Source organism: Pinus tabuliformis, chromosome Q (assembly GCF_031772625.1).
Source record: "Pinus tabuliformis cultivar Carrire ecotype Pingquan chromosome Q, CPIR1, whole genome shotgun sequence".
Lineage (NCBI taxonomy): Eukaryota > Viridiplantae > Streptophyta > Pinopsida > Pinales > Pinaceae > Pinus > Pinus tabuliformis.
The window spans coordinates 1363189155-1363215321 of record NC_142296.1 but is presented as its reverse complement, the minus strand read 5'-3'; the positions used below and the strand labels follow the sequence as shown (position 1 = coordinate 1363215321).

General features: G+C 36.0%; 1 protein-coding gene across 1 annotated transcript in view; it reads left to right on the top strand.

The window, feature by feature from the left end:
- LOC149224986 (E3 ubiquitin protein ligase RIN2-like) overlaps positions 1-21705 on the top strand; it is a 138459-nt gene extending 116754 nt beyond the window's left edge. Inside the window, exons 12-13 of the mRNA XM_089386384.1 lie at positions 20787-21192; positions 21277-21705. Coding sequence (XP_089242510.1) covers positions 20787-21192; positions 21277-21327 — 457 coding nt within the window. The 3' untranslated portion in view covers positions 21328-21705. The remainder of the gene's footprint in view (positions 1-20786; positions 21193-21276) is intronic.
- The last annotated feature ends 4462 nt before the right edge of the window (positions 21706-26167 follow it).

The following is a 26167-nucleotide window of genomic DNA, read 5'->3' as shown; positions in this document are numbered from 1 at the left end:
AAGGTCCTATTACAATTTTCATTCAACAATTCCAAAGGTTGAGTCTCAGAGTAAAGAATATTTCAGAGGATAACTTGTTAGACCTATTTATGAGTACTTTAAAGGAAAGCATCCAACATGAGGTGCATCTCTTTTGAACCTAAATCTCTAGAGCATGCTTTTAGTTTGGCAAGGAAAGTTGACAGTGAAAATATGCCAACTAGAAAATTGGTCGCTAATAACTATAGAGAAAATCATGCTCCCTTTCCTAAATCAACAAGGTTGACTCCTCAACAAATGGATGAAAGAAGAGAAAAGGGACTATGTTTCAACTATGACAACAAGTATAGTAAAGGGCATAAATGCAGTGAGAAGAAATTATTCTATGTCGATTGTGAAGATGAAGATGATAAAGAAGCGATAACTTCACAAGATCTAGAGCTAGAAGAAAGTACTCCAACAATCTCTTGTCATGCATTTGTCGACATCAGGACTCCACAAACCCTCAAGATGGAAGGATATATCAAGATGGAAGGGTAACAATATTGATTGATTCAAGTAGTACCTATAACTTCATCAATTACAAATTGGCAAATTTTTTAAGAGGCTTTGTATATCTAGCACTGGAATTTCAAGTGATGATTGCGAATGGAGGTACCATAAATTGTTCGGGGAAATGCAATAAGATTATGCTGAATATGGCCGGAGTATTTATTGGTTAGTCCATGATTGCAATCCAAATGGGTGGTGTTGATGTTGTATTAGGGGTCCAATGGTTACAATCATTGAGAACAATGGCCCTTAATTTCCAAGATCTTTTCATAAGATTTTTCTTAGAAGGAAAGGAAATTGAGCTTAGAGGTATCCAAGGGAAACCCAGTAAAGTGATAAGCTCTAATAGCATGACAAAATTGCTAAAAAAGGGACACCAAGGTGTAGTTGCAAAATTGTGTTCATTAGATGTTCAAATATCTCTATCCTCTACGCCAGTAGATCTTCAAAAATTATCAACAATCATGCTAAGGTGTTTGGAGAAATGCCTTACGGTCTTCCACTTGTTCGAGAACATGAACATGCTATTCATTTGCAACCTAGAAGTGTACCACCTAAATTTAGGCCTTACGCATACCCACATGCACAAAATAGTGAGATTGAGCATATGGTTTAAGAAATGTTAGAGACGAGCATCATTCAACCTTAGCTAGAGTGCGTTCTTTCCACCAATGATGATGGTTATCAAAAATGATGGTTTGTGGCATATGTATCGAGACTACAAACAACTCAACAAAATAAATATCAAAGATAAGTTTCCTATTCCTGTCATTCATGAATTGTTAAATGAATCACATGGAGCAATTTTCTTTTCTAAGTTGGATCTTCGTTCTGGATATCATCAAATCAAAATGAGGCAAGAAGACATTCCCCAAACAACCTTTAGAACACATGAAGATCATTATGAGTTTTTGGTTATGCCGTTTGGACTTAGAAATGCAACTTCAACATTTCAAAGCTTGATGAATTCTATTTTCAAACCCTTCTTTGGAAAATTTATGCTAGTATTTTTGGATGACATACTAATTTACAACAAATCTGGGGAAGGACATGTACAACATGTTGACAAGGTCTTGAAACTATTGGAAGAGCAACAACTATATGCAAAGCCTTCCAATTGTGCCTATAGGGTTCAAGAAGAGGAATATTTGGGTCATATTGTATGATGTATCACACGATGGTGTCAAGATGGATCCTAACAAAATCAAAGGTATGATGGAATGGCCAATCCCAAATACCTTGAAGAAACATAGAGGATTCTTAGGATTGATGGGATATTACCGCAAATTTATCAAGAATTATGGTCAAATAACATCTCTAATAAAATTATTGCAGAAGGAAGTTTTTTATTGGACTAAAGAAGCAACCAAAGCGATTGAAGACTCTCGTCTTGGCGAAATGTGACTTCACAAAAATATTTATTGTGGAGTGTGATGCCTCAGGCCATGGCATCAATGCAAATTTGATGCAAGAAGGAAGACCCCTTACCTTTGAAAGTAGCAAGCTTAAAGGAAAGAACTTACCCAAACCCATCTATGAAAAAGAAATGTTGGCTATATTACTTGTAGTTAAGAAATGACATCCATACCTAATAGGAAGACAATTCAAAGTAAAAACAAATCATGGTATTTTGAAGTACTTCTTGGTGCAAAGACTATCTTTAGAAGAGCAACAAAAATGGGTCACAAAGATGTTGGGTTATGGATTTGAAATGATCTATAATAAGGGAAAACAAAATATTCTGGCAGATGCACTTTCAAGGAAAGAGGAAGACGCAAATGGTTTATTATGTGCTATTTCCATTCCACAATTTGACTATGTGGAAGAAGCAAGGATAGCATGTCAACAAGGTGAGAAGATATGCAAGATCATTCAATAGCTACAGGAAGACCCTAATGCAGTAGAAAAAATTACATGGAAAAATGATTTGTTATGGTATCATGATCGCTTATACTTATGTAGGAATTCTCAACTCAAACCGAAGATCCTATTGGAATTACACACTTCTTCTATAGGAGGACATTCAAGATTCTTGAAGACATACCATAGGGTCAAGAAAGTTTCTTTTTGAGGAAGGTCTTAAAGCAGATGTGCAAACGTTTGTGGTGGAATGTGTGGTATGCTGATAAAATAAAGGAGATATTATCAAGACCCCAGGGCTCCTTCAACCATTAGCCATACCAAGCTAGTGTTGGGAAGAAGTTTCAATGGATTTTATTACAATTTTACCCAAATTTGAAGGAAAGAGTGTCATTATGGTAGTGGTAGATCGAATGACAAAGTATGCCCACTTTTGCTCTCTTTCTCATCTTCTTAAAGCAAGCACTATGGTAGAAGCATTCATGGAAACAATCCAAAAGCTACATGGAACACTAAAGATTATTGTAAAGGATAGAGATCCAATTTTCATTGGAAATTTTTTGACTGAATTATGTTCTTGTTTGGGTACTCAACGTGTTCACAACTCAGCTTACCATCCTCAATATGATGGGCAAACTGAGATTTTGAATAACTGTTTAGAAGGATATCTATGTTGTTTTGCATCTGATAAACAAACAAAATGGGTCAAATGGTTTCCCTTGGTAGAATGGTGGTACAACACATCCTTCCATATTTCATAAAAAATGTCACCATTTATGGCACTTTATGGATATCATCCTCCATCCATCACCCTTGAAAGAGACTATAAAAGCTGAAGCAGTAGAGGACCATATCCAGCACCAACAAGAGGTTCTCAAACTATTGAGGGACAACTTGGGTATGTTACAAAATAGGATAAAACATGTTGAATTTCCTTGAAATTCTGCTTGCTGCTTGAATGAATGATTTGAAACTACTTTTCTTTTCACCAAGACACAAAATTTCTGAACAATAAAAGCAACCAAATTAAACACAAAGATAAAGACACAATTACACGAGAGACGATAATTTTCTAGGGAACCAACTAGGAAAACCCTTTGATGTAGAATTTTATTAACAAAAATTTGAGCAATTGATCTCTTTACAATGCAACACTATTTCACTAGAGAACAAGCTTGTTCTCATTGCTAACACTTAACATGAAATCTCTTTGCAGAAAACACGACCCAACTCCTTAGTCCTTGTGTAGTGTGCCCCTATTTTGTAGCATTGGAAATCTCCTATTTCCTAGCGCAATAGTGGCTCTTATTCTTTAGGAATTCCCTCCTAATTCCTAGCGCAGACCAATTCAAAGGTTGTCTCCTTATCACAACGTATGGATCCTCCAAGGTACGCTCTATCCACAACAAGCTTTCATACACACAACCTCAAGCATACACAAATGACTAAAGATGTGCCTTCGTCCTCCTTTTATGCTATTCGATCATGCTATATTTGGCAAGTTTGAATTTAGAACACAAGTGAAGTTTGACTTGTTAACTATAAGTCGAACTACTAGTTAACAAGTCCTTCCTTCAATCAAGACTTGAATCTCATCAACTCGTTTCATCTCTGAGCTTCCATCTCTCGCATGAATAAACTAACTTGTCCATCTCATGAACTCGTACCTAACAAAAGGAAAACAAATCAAAGTCTTTCTTGACTAAGGCACAAGTCAAGAAGGACCTTTTCTCGCTACTATTTTCAACACTTTCTCTTAGAGAGGAAAGTGCTTTTGGAAGAACCTCGTCCACTTGGATCTATGTTCAACATTACCACGTTCTCCACTACTGCAGCTGCTCCCTATGAACTAAAAGGCTTCCTTGCTATCTTCTGTGGAATATGATATGAAGACCTATTCTTTCCAGTCATGCTTTGCGAGTCTATCACCTTAGTCATAAGTGCCATGTACCCCGTGTACCTTTGTGGCTGCTTACTCTGGTTGAAGTTGATACTGGAAGATCCAATTCTCTCGTGATCTCCCTTAAACAAATTCTTTGTCTACTTGGCTCGAACTCTCCCTATACTAGGAGGCACTAACTGAGTGGTTGCCTCGACTCGCCCTGGGCTATGCTCCTCATCATCTTGCTAGACAGCCCAATTGCAAACTAGCTTCGACTCAAACTGAGATACTTGCTGAGGCAACATCTTGAGTAGCTTCTTCTCAGGTACTCTAATTTTCACTTGCTCAAGGGCTCCCTTTGAGTTCTGCTCTCCTCAACCCTCATGTCTCTACTCTGTGCACTTCCTGCCTTGCTGCTCAAGACTGTACTTGTCTCTACTTGGAACTTGTAGAGATTCTTCTTCCTTATAGCTATTTGCTTCTTACATCTAGAACATAAGTGTTGGAGGTAAGCCTTACCTCTGCTGAAGATGACATCGGAACCCTTGTCCTCAAGGGTAGCTACCGAAACAAGATTTTGCTTAAGGAGATGAAAAGGATTACATGACTCCCTCTGAAAGTTGATAGTACCAACTCTTCTAGCTGCATACTGACCATCATCTCCTAGCTCAATCTGAAATTGCATGTCCTTCTCCTTCAGGGGGCTGAAATTCTTCTTGTTCCCGGTCATGTGGAAGAATGCTCTTGAAATAATATACCATATACTGTTGTCTGCTGGGCTTGCCATGCAAGCTATCAATGAGAAATCTTTCTTGCACTGGGCAGAAAATGCATCTACCTCCATTGATGCAACTACATGATCCTTACTGGATGACTCCTTTTGCTTAGGATACTTAGTGGCATAGTGTCCAAATTCATGGCAATGGAAGCATTTGATCTTGCTTAGATCCTTCTTCTTCTTCTTGTCCTTCTGAATGGATTCTCCTTGGCCCCTCTTGCCCTTGGCCTTGCTACCTTTGCCTGCCAGGGCAAAGTTCTCCTCGTCCTCTATTGATGTTGATTTGCCATCTCTCGTTCCTTTCTAGATCTCTTCTTGAACAGAGTCACCCCATAGCCTTTCCCAACCAAGAAAATTTTCTCTTCCACTTACTACATCTCGGAAGGTATCCCAAGATTTATGAAGTCCTAGTAATGCAAAACTCAGAAGGTCTTTCTCTAGCACAGTGACACCTACACTACCTAGCTCATCTCGAACTTGAGTGAAGTTAGAAAGATATGTAATGTTGAGCCCATCCTTGCTCATCCGAATACTTCTTAGATTCTCCTTAAAAGCAAGCTTGTTGACATCATTGGTACCTTGATACAGTTGTAAGATGGCTTGAAAGTTAAAACATCTCATATGATGTCTTCTTCTCATAGAGATGAGGAATAATATGATCTCTAGCCCCCTCTAGAATGATCTTCTTCGCCTTGGCACTATTCTTGGTATGTTGGGCCAATTGTTGGGGATCTTGTGGTGGCGGTATGGTGTTCTTGACAAACTCTCCCACTCCATTATCTTAGAACACTATAGTGATTCGCTCCTTTAATGCACATAAATTCGAGGCTACCTCTAGACTATGATCTGACCTCAATCCTATGAATGCCATACTGTTATCCAAGGAATTGCTCCTCACAAACTGATCTCTGTCCTTCACAAATCTGGTCAACTATGCTCTTCAAAATCTGCCCTCTTAACTGTCACAAGCTTGCTTCTTATTGACAATACTAGGGCACACACAGCTGCTATTCAAACACTCCTATGAACAGACCTTAAGAACTCCTCTTATCAGCCGTCTAACACCCTTAAGATGACTGAACTAGGGCATCACACAAACAACCTTCTAAGCAATGATTTAACTCCACAAACTACCCTTTTTCAGACCTCTACACTATTCTGAAGTGATATGCTGGTCCCATTCAGAATCCGAGGTCACAAAAGGCCTCCATTTAGGTCTCAACCTCTATGGACCTCTCTGAATAGACCCAAAGTTATTACGACTTCTCTTAGTCGATGATCCCGAGGCCTGTAGTAGCCTCTTTCTTGCTGAGAATTCAATAAAGCAATGTATATGTTAATTGTCTTAACTTGATAACTGTTTGTGTTGCCTCTTTACTTATTAGCTTTAATCTTTCTTATTCCAATGTGCAATACATCAAACTACTATCAAAACAGTAAGAACAATGACATAGTATATAGGTTGCAAGCCAGGGCCAAAGCCCCTCCTCTTGAGGGGAAAACCCGTAAAATCTCTTCTTATCTTTCAGATCTTTCAATTGACGAATACCATGACCTAGACTTAGACAAATACCCTCCAAGATCAAGTCTTCTTTGGCCTCCTGTTGAAATATCTTCGACCTCCCAGTAGATTCGAAATTTTGCTCCCCAACAGTTGTTGCAACTGCTTCTCTGGGAGACTTCGATCTCCCTCTAACTGCCTTCCCCTTGACTTCGCTTGCCTTGAATTGAGTCCCAGGGCCAGTAAGATGCCCTAAGCGACCTCCACCTTCCTTCCTTCTCTTTTGCTTCCAAAATCAAACTTTAGACTAGCCCAACGCATAAACCCTAACTTCGCACTTCCAGAAGAATGGAGAGAGACCCAAACACTTTTACTTCTTCGCGCTTCCTTCTTTGACTTTCTTCTTCTGCCTTCTTCGCATAAGAGATGAGTGAATGAATGGTCCAAGTGGAGGATGAGTTCCTCTTATATGTAGGCTTCTTTAAGGGTGGATGTGGTTCTTCATGTAGGCCGACTTGATCTTGGAGGTATTTTGACACTTTCAAGACAAAATAATTTTTTCTTTGCAATATACAATGTGCACATAGGGTTTCGATATATGACAATGACTCTTATACCTAGGACAAACCTTAGAAGCACTCAATGGGTGCTTGACCTATAAAATAAAAGAACTTGAGCATGAAACCCATGCTTCAATAATAATAATAATTCCTTTTCCATTTTACAACATAATAATAATAATGATAATAATTTTTCAACATTTCTAAGCGCAACCTTCTCCCAAAAATTCCAAGAACAGAACCTTACCTTCCCTTTATCCCTGCACGAACGCCTGAGGCTATTCGGGTCTCTCCTCTACAACCATATAGGCCTCTCAACCACTTTTCCAATAGACTATGGCTTTGACCCTCCAAAACCGACCCTCTTTTGAGCCTCTTCTTCCACAAAACTTGTCTGCTTTCGACGTTGGGTCAGATCTCCTTTGGCTGACCCTAAATTTCTGTGCATAGGCCCCTTTATCCCTTCTTGATGAGCTGGTCTTTAAGCAGATTTGTGCTCTGATACCATGTTGAATTTCCTTGAGATTCTGCTTGCTGCTTGAATGAACAATTTGAAACTACGTTTCTTTTCACCAAGACAATTTCTCAACAATAAAAGCAACAAAATTAAACACAGAGATAAAGACACAATTACACAACAGACACAATAATTTTCTAGGGAACCCAACTAGGAAAACCCTTTGCTTTGCTATAGAATTTATTAACATAAATTTGAGCAATTGATCTCTTTACAAGACAACACTATTTCACTAGAGAACAAGCTTGTTCTCACTGCTAACACTTAGCATGAAATCTCACTACAGAAAATCCGACCCAACTCCTCATTCCTTGTGCAGTATTTGCCCCTCTTTTCTAGTGCTGGAAATCTCATATTTCCTAATGCAATAGTGGCCCCTATTCTTTAGGAATTCCTCCTAATTCCTAGCGCAAGCTTGCACAAAGAATGTCTTCCTGTCACAATGTATGGATCTTCCAAGGTATGCTTTATCCACATCAAGCTCTCATACACACAACCTCGTGCATACAAGAATGATCAAAGATGTGCCTTCGTCCTCGTTTTATGCTGTTCGATCATGCTATATCTGGAAGTTCGAATTTAGAACATGTGTGTTGTTTGACATGTTAACTAAGTCAAACTTCTAGTTAACAAGTTCTTGCTTCAATCGAGACTTGAAGCTCATCAACTTGTTCCCTTCTAAATATGAACTCATACTTGGACAACCACATAATTGAGCTTCCATCTCTGCACATGAACAAACTAACTTGTCCATTTCATGAACTCATACTTGACAAAGGGAAAAACAAATCGAAGTCTTTCTTGACTAAGGCACAAATCAAGAAGGACCTTCTCTCGCTACTATTTTCAACGAAACAAGCAAATCAACATTGCAGTGAAAGGGAATTTGAAGTGGGGGATTGCATATTTGAGATTACAACCATATAAACAAATGTCTCTGAAGCAACAAAAGGAAGATAATAAATTAGCTCCAAGGTATTATGGCCCTTATAAGGTGTTGCAAAGATTGAAAGTATGGCCTACAAATTGGAGTTGTCTCCATCTTCACGTGTACATCTAGTCTTCCATGTTTATTGCTTAAAGGTCATCGGTGATAAGATCCTAGTTCTAACCCTTCTACCAGAGATTAATGAAGAATTGAAAATAATATTAGAACTAGAAACAATTTTGGAAACAAGGACCAACAATTGAGAAATCAAGCAATTATTGACTAAGAATCTACTAGTGGAAGAAGCGACATGGGAAGACGAGTGTTTCATGCAGAAACACCCACATATAGTCAAGTGTGGAGGGCAACATTTCTTTGAAGGGGAGGGGCATGTTAAGTCATATATAAGCCCCATGTTAACCCAAAAACCCATTATTAAACCCTATATATTGAGTGATTACATTTCTATTGTTATAGTGTTATGTAGGCTAGAACCCCTCATGTTCCTATTTTATTATAATTGCATTCTGTCTCCTATATATATACTAAGGAGAACTAGTCTTAGGATCATCAAATATTGTCTTGTTCATTGTATTTATTTTATAAGGAGATTTCCCCCTCGAAGTGGAATGTAATTATTGGTTTCTTATCATTCTTAAGGCGGAAGGATCATAACAAATGGGGTCATTGCTTTAACTAAGAGAATGATCATTTTCAAATATAATACATCTGAATAAGGCACTTATTAGAATCCCATCCATTCATTAGTAGAGGGTAGAATGGTGAAACTCTAAAATCCATTCATCAATAGTGATGTATTCGAAATAAATGAAAGCACACATAATTGCACCACTATCATATTTCATTCTAATATTCTTTGTTGAAAATTGTTAGTGAGTTTTACCTTTGTCTTTTGGGTTTCTTAACAATATTTGAGTTAGCATGTGTTGGTGTGCAGATGGCTTCGATACCAAATGTTGCAAAGCAAATTCCCCATTCCTTGAATGTGTGTTTTTTGTATGCCCTATATTGTTATATCTTTTTTGACATTAGTAGTGCTTGTATTTCTTATAAAGGGGATTATCACATGTCACACTTTTAAATAATTATACTTAATCACATTAAATTATTATATAAAAATCTTTTTATGTAGGACTTAATAAAATTAAACTTGTATTTTCTTTAATATATTTGAATGTACTGTTTCCCACCATATTCAAACTTTCACATCCATGATTTCCTACGCCTGCATGCTCAAGGTTTGGGTACAAACAATAACAATACTCTATCCATGTTTACCAAGTTGACCACTTGTATATCCCATTTGATGAAGTAATTTGAAGCCAATTTCCTTAAGATGTTGCTCAAAGTGGGGAAAAAGACCCATAAATAGCCAACGATAGGTGAGAAGATGCATCAAAAGAAGATCGAATGTTCTTTTGCAAGGTGTTAAGTGCTTCTTCCTTTTCATATAATTCAATCACAAGTTTTTGCGAGACAAGTTGCAAGTTTTCTTCCATTTCACTAATATGCAAGCTCCAATAATCAAATTATTCATGAGATGTGTTTTGAACTCCATTCATTAATTGATCTTTAGTACCTCTTGGCTCACCAAGTACCTCTTAGTTCACAATAGACCGGAGCAACAGATGACAGACAAAGTTCCAGAGTGCGCTAGATAGTAGGATGGTGAGACCCCATGTTTCTCCTTAACCTCCTTCTTTGGGAGACCACCCATTATTATTGAGACTAGTTCAGAGGTGTTGGTTCATGCATCAAGGCACATGTCCTCAGAGCATTAAAGAGATCAACTCCAGATGAATCTAGAGTAGAGCATGCCTCACCCATTAGACTACCTCCTAGATACAAATGAACAATCAGAGATCCATTCAGAGTTTCCTTCTTTTGACCTTAGATGTTAGGAGTATCCCTCGCTCGTACATGCCTCCCTTGGATCATGTAGCCGGTCTCCTTGATGGTTTTAGAAGACTCCGATAGTAGCAAGTTCCTAGTTCGCCCCCCTTTCCCTCAACCATCAAACTCATGAAATCTTGAGATCATCAACCTCATTGTTTGATTTCTCTCTCTTTCTCTCTCTCTCTCTCTTTGTTGATAAGTTCTTGGGTTGGGTTGTCTAGCTTTCCAGTCTTGGACAAAGTCACTCAATGTTTTATATTTCTATAAATTTGTAACGATTTTATACATATGTTCTAATGTTATACATCTCAGATCTAGAGGAGCAACTAGAGATCCATTTGGAGTTTCCTTCTTTCGACCTTAGATGTTAGGAGTATCCTTCGCTTGTACAACCCCCTGGATTGTGTAGCTGGGCTTCTTAGTGGTTCCAGAAGTCTTTGACATCGAGCTAGTGCCTACTTCCTCCCCTTGCTCTTTGTGTTGAGAAATCTAGGGCTTCCATTAGGGTTTGATTAGTACATGATTTTTCTTTTATATTGACATTTATTTGTGATACATTATTACTTCATCATCATTATTATTATATTCTTTGCATCATCAAGATAAATGCGAAACAAGAAGATCACAAATGCAACAAAAAGACACTAGAGATAGGCTCCAAGCTAGGGCAAAACCCCTCAACAAGGGAAAACCTAGAGAACTTCTCTTCTTATAGAATTATTTCAAGGAGACTTCCAAGACCATAGACCATAGATAACTCACCAAGATCAAGCCAGCGACCTAAGACAATGAACTGCTTCTTCAAACAAGATTGTTGTTCCTTACTACATAACATCAGACCTACGGAAACCATGGTTTTTCCACAGGAAAATTTCGGCTACCAAGAGAGAGAGATAGTCCAAAACCAACCCATAACTTCGCTGCCTTCTTCCCATAACTTGCCTCAAAATGCTCAAGAAAAGTCAAATCTTCAAGTGTGTGTAATGGAGGTCAAGTTCTTCTCTATATATAACTTTTCAAGTGGGTATATGGGCCTCTTCTAGGCCGTCATGGGGGTTGGACGACCTTACTATTGGTGAGTTTCTAGACCATTCTTTTACATAAAATATTTTTCTTTTTCTATAATACATGAGCCCTCAAAGGCTCTTTACATCATGACTTTGACTCAATACCTAGAGCATTCAATGGGTGCTTTGACCTAGAATAAATAATCATGGGTAAGAAACCTATTTACAAATAAATAATTTTTCTTTTGCAAGATACATTTTTCTTTTTCCTTCTTTTGACTAAGTACAATAATAATTACAATTATGAAGAACGACAGTAGTTACATTTTCAACACTCCCTCTTAACTAGGGAGGTATTCATATTTGCCAACCGGTACATGGACAGTACATCCTTTGAAGAAGTTCTCATAAGAAGAGTTGGATTGGTAAGCTATCTCATAAGCTATCTTTTCAGATTATATCAGTGCATCTCATTATATCAACCAACATTGTCATATAGCAAGGCCTTAACTAACAACTCTATCTCTCCACTAGAGTAGAGCACAATGCTGGGGAGACAATGATTTATAGACATCTTCATCATTGTCTCTCAAGACACATACCCCATCCGGATGTTCACAAGGTATGTCCTTTTAGGACCATTCCTGTCTTGGATTTACACATCCTCAAGGAATCTCCTCTTCAACTACTCTTGCCTATTGGATGCCCTACTTCATCCCCAAAGAGTATCAGTATCGGTCTCATATGCTCATCCAATCCTGCATTCTTTCTTCACGATGTGAAGACAAGGATGATATGTCTACCTCTCCCTCTTAGCCAGGGAGGATCTATTCATTCCTTTACACATGAAAGGAATATATCCAAGCTCCCTCTTAACTAGGGACTTGCTTCCAATATCAGCGGTCTATTATTCTGTGGATATCATGGTACCATCAACTGGTTGTAGGGTTTTTTCTTTTTTAATTAATTAATTAATTTAAATTTGTTTGTTTTCTGAGGCATTAACTTTTTGCATATCGTGGAATTCTTTCGCAACTTCTCGTAAGGACAAGTCATCACTTTCCACATCATCAATCTTTATCTGCCACATATTCACGAACCAATCACCATGGAGTTTGAGCATAGCTCCTTCTGAGCATCAGGAAAGTGATCTACCAAGACATGATTATTGAACCATCTGCAACTTGCTACGTTTCCTATCAGTGATATATATCCAGTCAATTTCTGCAATTGAATCTCAGTAATATCATATCTGTTTGTTACTAAATCTTCCTGCAAAGGATCTTCTTTTGGTAGCAGAACTATATCAAATCATCAGAGTCATCGGATTATAATGCCTTGTCTTCATCAACATCCTTTATCATACATCCAATCATCAGGAAGAGTCTTCCTCACATCAGGTCATTTTGTCAAGGATTTTGCAGCTTTCTCTCAAGTCAGCAGTCTTTAATACTTTACGTTGATCATGTCTTTACATCATGCTAGTGCAACTAGGCATATACCTGCAACCAACTCTTCCTGCGAACTGAAGACATTAGTTAGATAAATAAAAAATAAACTCAAAACATGCATACCTTCTTCAGCTGGTCATTTGGCTTTCTTTAAACTGCTCCTCATTTTGAAGATGAGACTTCATCATGCTGCAACTGTATCAGCAAGCTTCTAGGAAGCCTGCTCTAAACCCAAGAGTAGACAATAAACAATGATACCATTGTGGTCCTTCTTCCCAAGATGAAGAAATTCTTCGATGACATTACTAAGGAGGATCCTTAAAAAGATCCTATCATATCATTATTCAATTGCTGCATGATTTCTATTTCTGCTAGATCAATGCACCGTGCTAATGTATAAGGAATTCTTCCCTTTGAAGCTCTCAATTCATCCCTTTTCATTAATCTACTTATCATAATGACCTTCTCAATCAGGCATTCACTGCCATTCTTCTCATGAATCTTACTTTACATATTAGAGAACCAAAGATCCAACTTGATTACCAAGTTACCATTTTTCAGGGTTCTTACAGTTCCCTCCTTTCATCATGCTCACCAAACCACAAGATTAGTCATCCTTCTCCATGCTTCTTTGTACCTGCAATACTTATTGACAAGCACAACCAAGCAAAAATATGCAATAACAAAAGCATCATGTTAATTTGTCAATTTAGGGATTCCATAGAATTTTAGAGGATGGAATCCTAGGATTTATAGATGCCAACCCTAGACCTAGGGATTTGATGTCATATACAACTCATCATCCTCATCCATTCATACTAGGGTTTATCACATGCCCTACTCACAAACCCTAGAGACCTAGAGTTAGGGTTTCTATAAGCGAATCAGGGTTAGGATTTCCATATGACTAGGGCTTACCACAGGCACATACCATCTAGAGTCTAGATATCAGCAACAACGAAAACTACAAACCCTAGAACCATACAACCAACTAAACCTAAAACATTTCATGTTAGACCCTTAACAAATAAATATGCTATACATACCTCATGATTATTTACCTCTGTCCATGATCATAGAGGCTGTTATAGTAACAGCCTGCTCCTGGATGCCATGATTTTTCTTACTAAAAGAACTTCTTTTATCAATCTAGTAGGTATTCTGTCCTCTGGTTAGGATTTTCCATCTTATACTGGACAGACATTCCTTTTGAGACCTTGATTTGCTTCAGGCTTGCTTCCTCCAAACAATATTGTTGCTACCCTTGACTTTTATGACAGCTTTAGGTCTTCAAGGTGATCTTCTATCACTGCTTCCAGGGAGATTATTCCTTCTCAAAGATCTTCTTCAATGTTAAGTTAGAATTTTGATGTCCTTTCTGTCACTGATATGAGATTGTAGTCTCTTTCTTGAGACATAGATCCAAGATCTTTGCCAAGATTACCTTTCAACACACCTTCAACAGTATCTCTGCTCTTCTACAGGTCTCCAAGATAGGACTTGACGATAAAGAGATTTATTACTGTTACACTTCTTTACTGCCTGTAGCTTCTTTCGAAGGCTAGACCCTAGGTCTAGAACTTCTCACCACCTTTCAAAATGTACAAGGGAAATGGTTTTTGAATGTTGTAGAGTGTACTTGAGATGACCCTCTGTAAAGGTCTTTCAAGACACTAATATATACCAATGAAGTTGACTTAAAATATATCAACCATTGTGCTTGATACAGCCTATCAAAACAAGAGGACTGACGTACATATACTTCAAAGGTTGGCTTCCCTTATGTAACTGTTCAAGTTCGAATTGTGTAAATATATATATTATATACTACAGGACTGTCAATCTTTTGTCACAAAATCTCGCCCTCTATATCACTGAATTTTCCTTATGAGGATACATGTATAAAACTGTAATCTCTCCTTAGAAGAATGAATGAATAGGATTGCAAATACGTCCAGGTATGGTGATAGATCAGTCTAGAAGTCTCGGTCTTGAGTTCTATTTCATGCATATGTTTGTGGTATGGGCCTTGGCCCTCTTCCAAAGTGACTGTGGATATGCCCAGAATTTGAGTAGGAGACTCAGCTCCTATTCCAGAGTGGCTGTAGCCTTATGACAGGCCTTCCATCAAGGCCTATACTTAGTACTATCTTCAACGTGATTGGTCTTGGATTTTCTTCTAGGAGACTTCAACTAGGCCTTAATATATATACTTATTCTCAGAATCTCTTCTTACATATGCTCAGAACTTAATAGAGGTCTTGACTCCCTTTTAAATTCAACAAGTCAGATCAGAACAATTCGGACCATGCAAAAGATATATCTCTATTACCCAGAGGGTTCGGATCTCAGAAACTCAACAAGTTAGATCAGAACAATTCGGACAACACAAAAGATATATCTCCATTACCCACAGGGTTCGGATCTCTGAAATGACACAGAATTCAGACCTTTAGGAGTGATTTCAGAGCATGACAAGTGTGCCCAGGACTACGATCTTTAGCCCAGGGACTACGATCTTTAGCCCAGATAGCTCGGTCTTGAGAGAGCTGTTTTTTCATCTATTTGGATTCTTAAAATAGTGCTTCTAAGTGCATTCGTCCTTCTTATTTAAGTCTGCGGCCTTAGTTAATGTGTATGGGGCTTAATTATTGTGCCCAGAATTTGCTCGTCTCCTTTAGGAACTCAGTCCTGGGAGACTTGTTTCCTTTACTTATCTTGAAGTTTTAGTGACCTTCTTTCTGCCCTTATGCAAGTGAACCAAGCTCTGATACCATGTTGAGAAATCTAGGTCTTCCATTAGGGTTGGATTAATACATGATTTATTTCTTATATTGACATTTATTTGTGATACATTATTACTTCATCATTATTATTATTATATTCTTTGCATCATCAAGATAAATGCCAAACAAGAAGATCACAAATGCAACAAAAGAGACACCAGAGATGGGCTCTAAGCAAGGGCAAAATCCATCAACAGGGGAAAACCCAGAAAACTTCTCTTCTTATAGAATCAATTTAAGGAGACTTCCAAGACCATAGACCACAGATAACTCACCAAGATCAAGCCAGCCACCCAAGACAATGAACTGCTTCTTCAAACAAGATTGCTGCTTCTTACTGCATAACATCAGACCTGTGGAAACCCTGATTTTTCCACAGTAAAATTTCGGCTGCCAAGAGAGAGATAGATGGTCCAAAACCAAACCATAACTTCGCTCCCTTCTTCCCATAACTTCGTAGTTCTTATTTGCCTCAGAATGCTCAAGAAAAGTCAAATCTTCAAGTGTGTAATGGAGGTCGAGTCCTCCTCTATATATAGCTTTTCAAGTGGGTGCATGGGCCTCTTCTCGACTGACTTAGGGGGCTGGCCGGCCTTGACTCTTGGTGAGTTTCTAGACCATTCTTTTACATAAAATATTTTTCTTCTTCTTTGATACATGAGCCCTCGAAGGGTCTTTACATCATGACTTTGACTCAATACCTAGAGCACTCAATGGGTGCTTTGACCTAGAATAAATAATCATGGGTAAGAAACCTATTTACGAATAAATATTTTTTCTGTTGCAAAATACATTCTTTTTCCTTCTTTTGACTAAGTACAATAATAATTACAATTATGAAGACCGACACTAGTTACATTTTCAACACTTCGGCTATCAGACTTCAGAGATCTTGACATCATCATCCTGATCGTCTGATTTCCCTCTCTGTCTCTCTCTCTTCACAGGTTCTTGGTTTGGGTTGGCCACCATTCTAGTCTTGGACAAACTCACTTAGTGTTTTGTATCACTGTACGTTTGTTACATTCTTATACATATGTTCTGATATTATCCTTATGAAGATTTCTTTCTTTGTATTGGTTTTGGCATTTTCTAGGATTTGCGCTGGCACTCCCACCGTATTCACTGGTTGTACTGTTCAGTCCCATTGACCAACTTTTGTGGTCATTTGTCAGACATTAATAAAATTGTCTTGAAGTCATCCAAATTCTGGATGGACTTGTCCCTTTCATCCAATTCATCTTGATGTCAATGAAACTAGAAGTTGAAATTGGGTGGTCTCATGCATTTTGATATCAGGATGGTTTTTTTTTTGAATTGTAATATAAAATTTAAAAGGCTTTGCTGTCCTCCAAAATGGAAAGAAAATTTATTATCTATATTATTAACTATAATCGTATCAGTGTGCAGAGTGAACTTTTCTTTTTCTAGCTTTTTTTCATTCGAGTATATTACTATAGAGGCGGTTTCTTTCTGTAACTCCCTTAATTTCTCTGGAACAATTTATTTTTAATTTACCTGATTATATGGGATTTATTAAATTATTATACTTTACAATTATACCTTGTAAATAAGAAAAATAGGACTTGGATGAGAATAAAGCTAAAAGGTGTTAGAGGGTACAATAAGAAGTATAGTACATTATCGCTTGGCACCTTCTAATTCTCAGCATCTATAAGCGAAGCACTGGTGTCTGGAAACTCTAGTGGTGCAAGTGGTTCCAAATCCATTAAATGCTGATGGTTGAATCTGCACGATCTTATTTCAGGGATCTTTATCCTTCTATATTGTGGGATTTGAATCAAGGATCCAAAATTTCTGTATTCTGACAAATGCTCAACTAGAAGAGTATGAAGCAAATTTTGGGGAGGTGGGGAAGGGTGTGTATAAATGACCTGAGGTTAGGGTTTAGAAGGGCTGTATACCCTTGTCCTTTTCTTTTTTGTTTTTGAGGGTGAGTGGCATGGGGGGTGGGCCCATGGTGAACTAGTTTTGTATTGGTTCGGCATCTGAACCTATTCAAAACCTGTTTGGGTGACTGGTTTGGCTGGTTTTTGATTGGTTCGTACCTGGACCTGTTCAAAATCAGTTTGGACAAATGGTTTGGCTGGTTTTCGGGTAAACCAGTCTAAATGTTTGATTCTGATAATTATGCTTGGTAATGCCAAGGATTCTTGAAGCTCTTCAATACAAATTTCTGTGACTTTAAAATTCATTATTTTCTATGTTGTGTGTTTGGTTTTCACCATTTTTTTTTACAAGTTTCTTTTTGTTGTTAGGAAATACTTCTTATATACAAAAGAAACAGTTTGTACAAATGGCGATAATATACGACAAATCATCTTTGAATTATTGAGCTTATGACTTCAATAAGTTTGGAATAAGCCGGAGCTGATATATCTTTTGTGTCTCTAATAAGTAAACTTTAGCAGCAATCTGGGCACATACCTCATCAGACCACATGTTTTGAGAGGAGGAAACAGAACAACCGAGACCTTATACAAACTTACAATGCAATTGCCAAATTGGAATAAGCCGAAGCTGATATATCTTTTGTATCTCTAATAAGTAAACTTTAGCAGCAATTTGGGCACATAGCTGATATATCTGTTGTATCTTTAATAAGTAAACCTTAGCAGCAATTTGGGCACATACCTCATCAGACCACATGTTTTGAGAGGAGGAAACAGAACAACCGAGACCTTATACAAACTTACAATGCAATTGCCAAATTGCATGCCGCTGACATCAAGCATGGCAGGACCCGCTCCTCTGCTTTGGCAGAGCATGCAGTTAAATCTAAGCATCACATCTGCATTGAGGAGGCCCAAGTTATTGCTAGGGTTAATCATTTCCATCATTGTAAATTGAGGGAGGCCCTAGAAATCGAAAAAAAGACCCAGTAATTTTAATAGAGACGATGGCTGGATTATTAGTAGAAGTTGGGTCCATGTCCTGTCCTCCTAGTTTTTTAGGTTTCTTTTTGGGATTTATTTTGTTTGTTTATTTATCTATGTAGGTATTGGTGTCCTTTTTATAGTATTTGTTGTTGATATATTCTTCATTAGAGTTTATATTCTTGATCCTTCGTGTTTTCTTAGGTATTCTATCATCCTATTCGTTCTTAAGTCCTTTTGGTATTTTTGTTATTTGTTTAATGGGCCTCAGCCCCGTATTTTATTGTTGACCCTGTTTTATTTATTGATTACTTTTCTTTGAATATATATATTTCTTTTGACCTGTGTATATTTTTCTTTTCTTTTATTTATTTTCCATTAATTATTTTTATTTTAGTTTATTTTATTCCCATTAATTATTTTTATTTATTAAATGATCTTGTCTCTATTAGGGTCTTTACTCTTTTTTATAATTTTTGACTTCCCTCTTTGTTTGGAGTTTGAATTTGATTTTTTTGCTTGTTCGTTTTTTATTTATTTATTTTTTCGATTAGTTCCTAGTGAGATTTTTTTAATAATATTTGATTTTAAATTTATTTATTTTTTCGATTAGTTCCCAGTAACAGATATTTTTTAATAATATTTGATTTTAATAAATTAATTTAAATAATTTTTTAATAATATTTGATTTTAATAAATTAATTTAAATATTATTTTTCAAAAACTAGCCGCTTAATATAGCCGTTACTAATTAATATTTGTTTTTAATAAATTAATATCATAATTTAAATATTATTTTTAAAAAACTAGCCGTTTAATATAGCCGTTACTTCATAATATTTGTTTTTAATATATTAATAAATTAATATCATAATTAATATTATTGTTCAAATATAGCCGTTGCTTGAAATTATGGTTTCTACATTGCTCTCAATTTAAGCCTTTGCCATGCTCTGCCTCTTCATCTGGTCCTGATGATGAACCACACTTGTTGGTTCGATTCAAAATGCGTCGGCCAAAAATTTCTCTTATGTGATTTCTACTGAGACTTTTTCTTAATTCATTATGGATCACAGAAACCTGAATTTAGAAATAACTACCAGTTGGTAAGCAATGCCATAAGCCATCAAAAGTTGAAAGAACACACTGATGCAAGTCACCAAGGACTTCTCTGCAGTGGATAGAGCCTTCAGGCCTATGTGCAAATTTCTTACAAGTGTTGCTTGGTCCATCTAGTCTAATTGCATCTGGTGAGTGATCTGTAATAGTTCTGGCTTTTCAAGTTCAACAGACACATGTTGCAGTCTCTACATCAGTAGCCATGTCTGGGCAGTAAACATCATACTCAGGCATTTAATATTGACTATTGTAGCATCTCTAAACTAAGCCTGTTATATTAAATTCAAAACCTGCATCTCAGGCAGAGATGTAACATGTATGGTGGACATGGTACAGGTTTCTTGATTTAAATTATGAGCATTCCCTTGTCTTTTTGGTCAACATTCCACATTTTTAACTGACAGGAATGCATAATTACATCTTTCTCTATAATGTGAAGACTTCCAGAGTTAATCTCGCTGCAGTTATTACTTGAGCACTGTTCTTTAACTTACTATTATATTTAAAGAAACTTGATTATAAATATGAAGAAAACAGTCAATATGAAGTGACTAAGAGTGGTTGTTGTTTGACATTGTTTTCTAAAAATTGCATTTGACATTGGTTTGTATATATGTGTTTTAGAACAATCCAGATTCAATGCTTATATTATTTTTTATAAATTGGAACAAACGCCCGTTATCTGCAACGACATTAATGATTAATGAAAACTTTTGATGTAAAATAATTCAAAATAAACGCTTTACTGGCCTTCTTTAGCGAGTTTTGATAACATATGCTTTGTTTTGGTATGGCTATAGTTTCCTACAGAACAAAGTGTGGCATGAAAGTGAAAAGCAACTGATTCAATAAGCTGTCATGCTTCTAGTTTACGAGGGTCATCCATAAGTTTCAATATAAAATGAGAAGGCCTTAGCTGTATCTGATGGCGGGGCATCATTGTGAATAAAGCCCTTTAGGTGGAATACAGTATGGATTATCTTATTTGGTTTATGCTTCTTCCTTGTTTGTTTTACCTGGACTCATAAATTATGCCTCGCACTGTTATTCAGGGGTGTGGGGCTCGACCCTGGATGGACAACTCCCTGGCCAAATGCAGGGCTAGATGGTGCAGGTCCATCCACAGGAATGAGATCCGTGGGATTTGGCAGAGTTCAAATGATGATGAGGCAACTTGCAGGTGTTGGTGGAACCTATGTACATAGCACATCATCAGAAGAAAATGCTTGGAGACTTTGGTCTATGGTGCCCCCTGAGGGAAGCTTGATGGCAGGATCATTCTCTGCCAGGCCAAGAACAGGTGCAGGTGGTTTACGCTTTAGGAATGTCGGGCCAGGGCAGGCTCCAGAAAACATTGGTATGCAAGATGCTACAAATATGGTAGATCCTCGCATAACTGCAATGACCAATATGGTGAGGGAAGTATTGCCACATATTCCTGAGGAAATCATCGTTCAGGTTTGTAGTCGCTGCCGTATTTCTTTTGTGTTGAGTTTTGGCTTGGCTGTTTTGAGTTTCTTTACTAACACTATTGAAATGCAGGACTTGCGGCGGTCTAATTCCGTTTCTGTGACAGTGAACAATCTCCTTTAAATTTGGACAAGTATGAAGGCTGCACTCTCAGCAGCCAATTTAATTCTACATTAGCCTTCCAATGTTGAAATTTCTGGAGATACTGTACATTTGTGACTGTATGTAGGCTACTGAGGATTTGCTTTCGGAATCCTTTGCGCAACCCTGTTGAGAAATCAACATGGATGCCTTCTTTGCTCTGTGAGCACATCTCATCATAATCATCTCAAGCACTTCTGGGTATTTGTATAAGTGCTTCAGATATAATATTGCTCATGGCAGTGGCCATTATTTGCAATTTGCATCCATATTGCCCTAATAAGCACCAGGTAATTGGCTGGATAGAAGAATGTATAGTGTGCCTGATTATGGGTCACCTTTATAAAAGAAGATTGTCTATTTGAGCTGTATTATGAATGGGGTGTTGGATTCTAGATTAATTCACGATTTACGATTTTAAACGTAGAAAGTCAAATTGGAATTTGAATCATCAGGTCCATGCAAATCACGATTTGACTTAAAAAAGTCTAAATTCAAGTGATGCACGACTTGATCAGTGTCCAAAATTATGGGCAATGGATACGAGGACACGGGTACAGTGTCGAGCATAGTTATGTCTCTATTTATAAGTTTTGGTTTTGGTAAAATTTCACAGTACAAAGGGAAAGTGATAAAGCTCCCGAGTGCAGGTAAGTGTTTATTGTAACTTTGTAAATCCTTGAATTTATTGTGTTCATATCATTTGCATAAAGCAATTGAACCCAGACTAAATGGAGTCGACATTTTGAAATCCTAATGGGAGGGAAATGCATTGTCTTTGAATTGTATAATGTGATATTTAATGGTATTGATGTAGTGATTCCCTTAATAAATGCTACATCCAATCATGTAGCTCCATTGAAAATCTTATTTGACCATTATGTAGTTCCATTGGAAATCATATTTGACCATTGTTAAGAATTAGTCAAACACGCTTAAAGTCCATATCTAATGTTGCACGGCTCAATTAGAAAGATAAATGATACGCAAATAATTTTATTTGACCTGTATTCAGCTATTCAAATCCCTCGATGTTCTTTCAGTTGCTGATCAAATGTTCAATCCCAACATATGCACAACTATTTAAGGTTTTTATTTTTTAATTGAATAGATATTATATCTATATGAACGTTCAATCCTAATGTATGTATTATTATTTAACTTTTCATTTTTAATTGAATAGAAATTGATATCAATGAACAGAGGAATTTTTCCTTATATTTTTAAATCTTATTATCAATTTGATGGGATGCATGCTTCTGCAGCTCAAGGAAATATATCATCTTTACTTCGTACTATCTTTTTCATCGTTTAAGAAAAAACATTCTGGGAGGCCCGACTCGAACAACTTTTGTCGAGCATTTACAATTTTGTTAGTAGCATGTATGAATTCAAACATATTCACATATCTCGAAAAAAGTCTTTTATTGAGAAAAGCGCATAGTTGCTTTTCATTCTTCAAAGCAATGGCTATTTTCTTTTTTTAAATTTTGACTGATTCATGTTAAACATGTGGAGACAGTCTAGGGCCTGCACATCCTTTTGTGAAAGGCAGTTTAGCAGGTTGCACATTTGTTTTAAGGATGTGGTAATTGATGTATTTCACTGGATATGGGAAACATGTTTTAATACACCAAAACAGCTCAGCGAATGAATATATAATTATATATATATTTTTTGCATTATACAGCAATATTCAATATCTACATCACCATTGGAGCAGGTCATTAAAATAGTTAAGAAGTCCATCAATGATGTGTTTTTACATCATACAATCCTTTGACATCAAATATAAGGTTAAATAGGAGTTGGACATCAAATATAAGGTTAAATAGGAGTTGGTGATTAAAATTAGTTTATTAATCAAGAGTTTGTGATACGAGTAGTATATATAAATAACAATTTGCAGTGCATTTAATTAATAAAATCATATAACTATAACATATATATAAAGTGTTGTCTGGTCAAAGTTGCAAGACAAGCAATTTACAAGCATCCTTTTGGTTTTGACTAATAATGTTACCTAAAGGATCATGTTTGATTTTGTTATTAACAAATCAGAAATAGTTGATTAGGTATTTTCATTTGGTAGAAGCTAAGGATGATTTTTTAACTTTTATTGTAATTGGATTGGTCAATGAAAGGGGAACAATATTGTTTATCGTATAATGATGAGACATTATGCTCTATCTTTTAATTAAAGATTCTTAATTGAATATGTGGTTTAATATGTTAAAGTAAATAGGTAAGTGTATTGCAAGAACCATTGATAAATAGCGAATTTCTGTTTCTTAGTAATAATTTTAAATTGCTTAACATGAGAGCTATTAAGGTTTCTAGCTATTCTATTTTATATGGAGACTTTTAGCATGATTCACATGTTGAAGAATTGTCTTGGCAAATCTAGAACCATGGTAGGGTGCACAACGTGACATTCATTTAAAATTTCTTGTTATCCCAAATGTCTCTTGCTTTACATATTAACAATATTTCTCATCTTCTCTAACAAGATGAAAATTCACATTCATTTAAAATTTCTTGTTATCCCAAATGTCTCTTGCTTTACATATTAACAATATTTCTCATCTTCTCTAACAAGATGAAAATTCACATTCATTTAAAATTTCTTGTTATCCCAAATGTCTCTTGCTTTACATATTAACAATATTTCTCATCTTCTCTAACAAGATGAAAATTAGTTTAACTTTCTTATGGTCTTAGTTTAATTTTTTTTTTGTGGTCTTATGAAAGGTAAAGAAACTTTTAAAAGTTTGGGTAATATATGGTGTAGATTTTAAAGGAGAACACTTAATAAGCATAATAAATCTGTAAACAACACTGCATTGTAATAAGTAATGTAAATTTTAGAGAAAAAAAAGTTTTAAAAGTAGGGGTAATATATAGTGTAGCTTTTAAAGGAAAAGGTTGTATAAGCATAATAAATTTGTAAACAAGACATTGCATTAAGTATTGTACATTTTAAAGGATAAGGATGCACTAAGTATTGTAGATTTTAAAGGAGAAGGATGTTGAAGCATAATATGCATAGATAAGACATTATGGTAGGTGGAGAATGAGAAAAATGGAAGGCATTATTTATTTGGATGTTAAAACGATTTTTTTTGTTATAATATAAGGCCCCTTCCAAAAGTACTTGAGACTCGTAAAAAAATGTTAATAATCATATAAATGTCACTTCTGACATTTATATTGTACCTCAATATGAGTATATGAGTTTTTTTGGTTGTTCTTTTTTTTTTATCGAAAAAATCTTCTAATTTGACTAGAACACATTTTTAATTTTATGAGATGAAGTATACATGAAGTTAGAGTTTGTAAAAGATCTGACATGCTAAGTTGTAGATAAATACTTAAAAGGCATTGTTGAATTGTTCACATGTGATATAAAATAGTGTACACACAGGCACAAACACTTATATATCACATGCACACATCATATTAAAGAATGTGTCTTTGTGTGTTCTTGAGCATATGGCTTTTCTTTTTCAATATGTATTCTTTATATGGCTTTTATTTTTTAATATGTATTTTTTCTTAGTTTAATATCTTTGGAACAAATTCTTAATTATATAATATTGATTACACATTGAAGTCATTGTATAAACAAGCTTCGATTCCAAAGTTATAGAAGATTACTTTAAAAGCATGGCTGAATTATGTACACGTGAGAAGGGTATGTTGTTAAAAGGGTGTTGGTTTGTGGTTTAGCAATAGATTGGCGGGGCTTTATCATAACTAATATGTATTGATTCCCAATGTTTTGGTGTTTGCACTTTGTTTCATTTACTCTGGAATTCCCAAATACTGTTCTAGGAGATTAATCTTACTCCAATGAAAAAATTAGTATTCATTTACAAAAAATAAGGGTAGGAAAAGAAAAGGCTTTAACCAACGCCTCTTCTTATAATCCTCAATGTATTTATTGGGATGACTATCATTGATTTTTGTGGGGTCATGGGGAATCTAGGTGGAATACAACTCAACTCCTTATTTTGCAATAGGGACTTGACTATCATAATGATTGTATATTGATATTCTTCATTGAAATGCTAAATGGAGTATTAAAAATTGATGTGCTTTTGAGACGGGTGTAATATTTGTGGATTTTTTGTTCATACATTTCATATTGAATTGAGATAATCGCTGATTACATGAAAACTTAGTTTTTTTCTTTAGAAATTTATTTATAGTAAGTTATGATTCTCTCAAGCTTGTATTCACATTGGTTTTATGTAATTGAAGCCACTAAGGACTTGACACTATCCTTGTCTACATTCATTGGAGGGTTTTCAACCAAACTGTTAGCATTAATATAAGTTCCTTCACATTGTAAGTTTCCACTAAATGATACACATATGGCCCATTGCATGAACACTTATTTTACAAGGATTTAAGTTATATATAATTTGTTCCAAGCAATGCATATGTGACAACCCTTGGCTAATCCCCTTATTGTAAACATTGTAACTATTTTGTGATAATTAAAACTGATTGAGATATTGAGACTGTTGGAAAGTGTAACTAGGTTCGGTCTTTATAATGCCCTATTTGTAATCATGACAATGTATACATTGTATAAAGAAAGAAAAAGAAAGAAAATGAATTTTTTATTTTATGTAAAGCATGGGTTTCATGCTCAAGTCTAGGTCATGCTTCTAGGTCTTTCTAGGACAAAGAAGAATTTATGTCATGTATTATAGTCCCACTTGGACTCGTTGTGATAAAGGAAAATATTTATTTTGTCAAGAAAATTCCATTTATTCCTCCAAGACCAAGTCGGCCCTAGTCAAGGACATTTCGA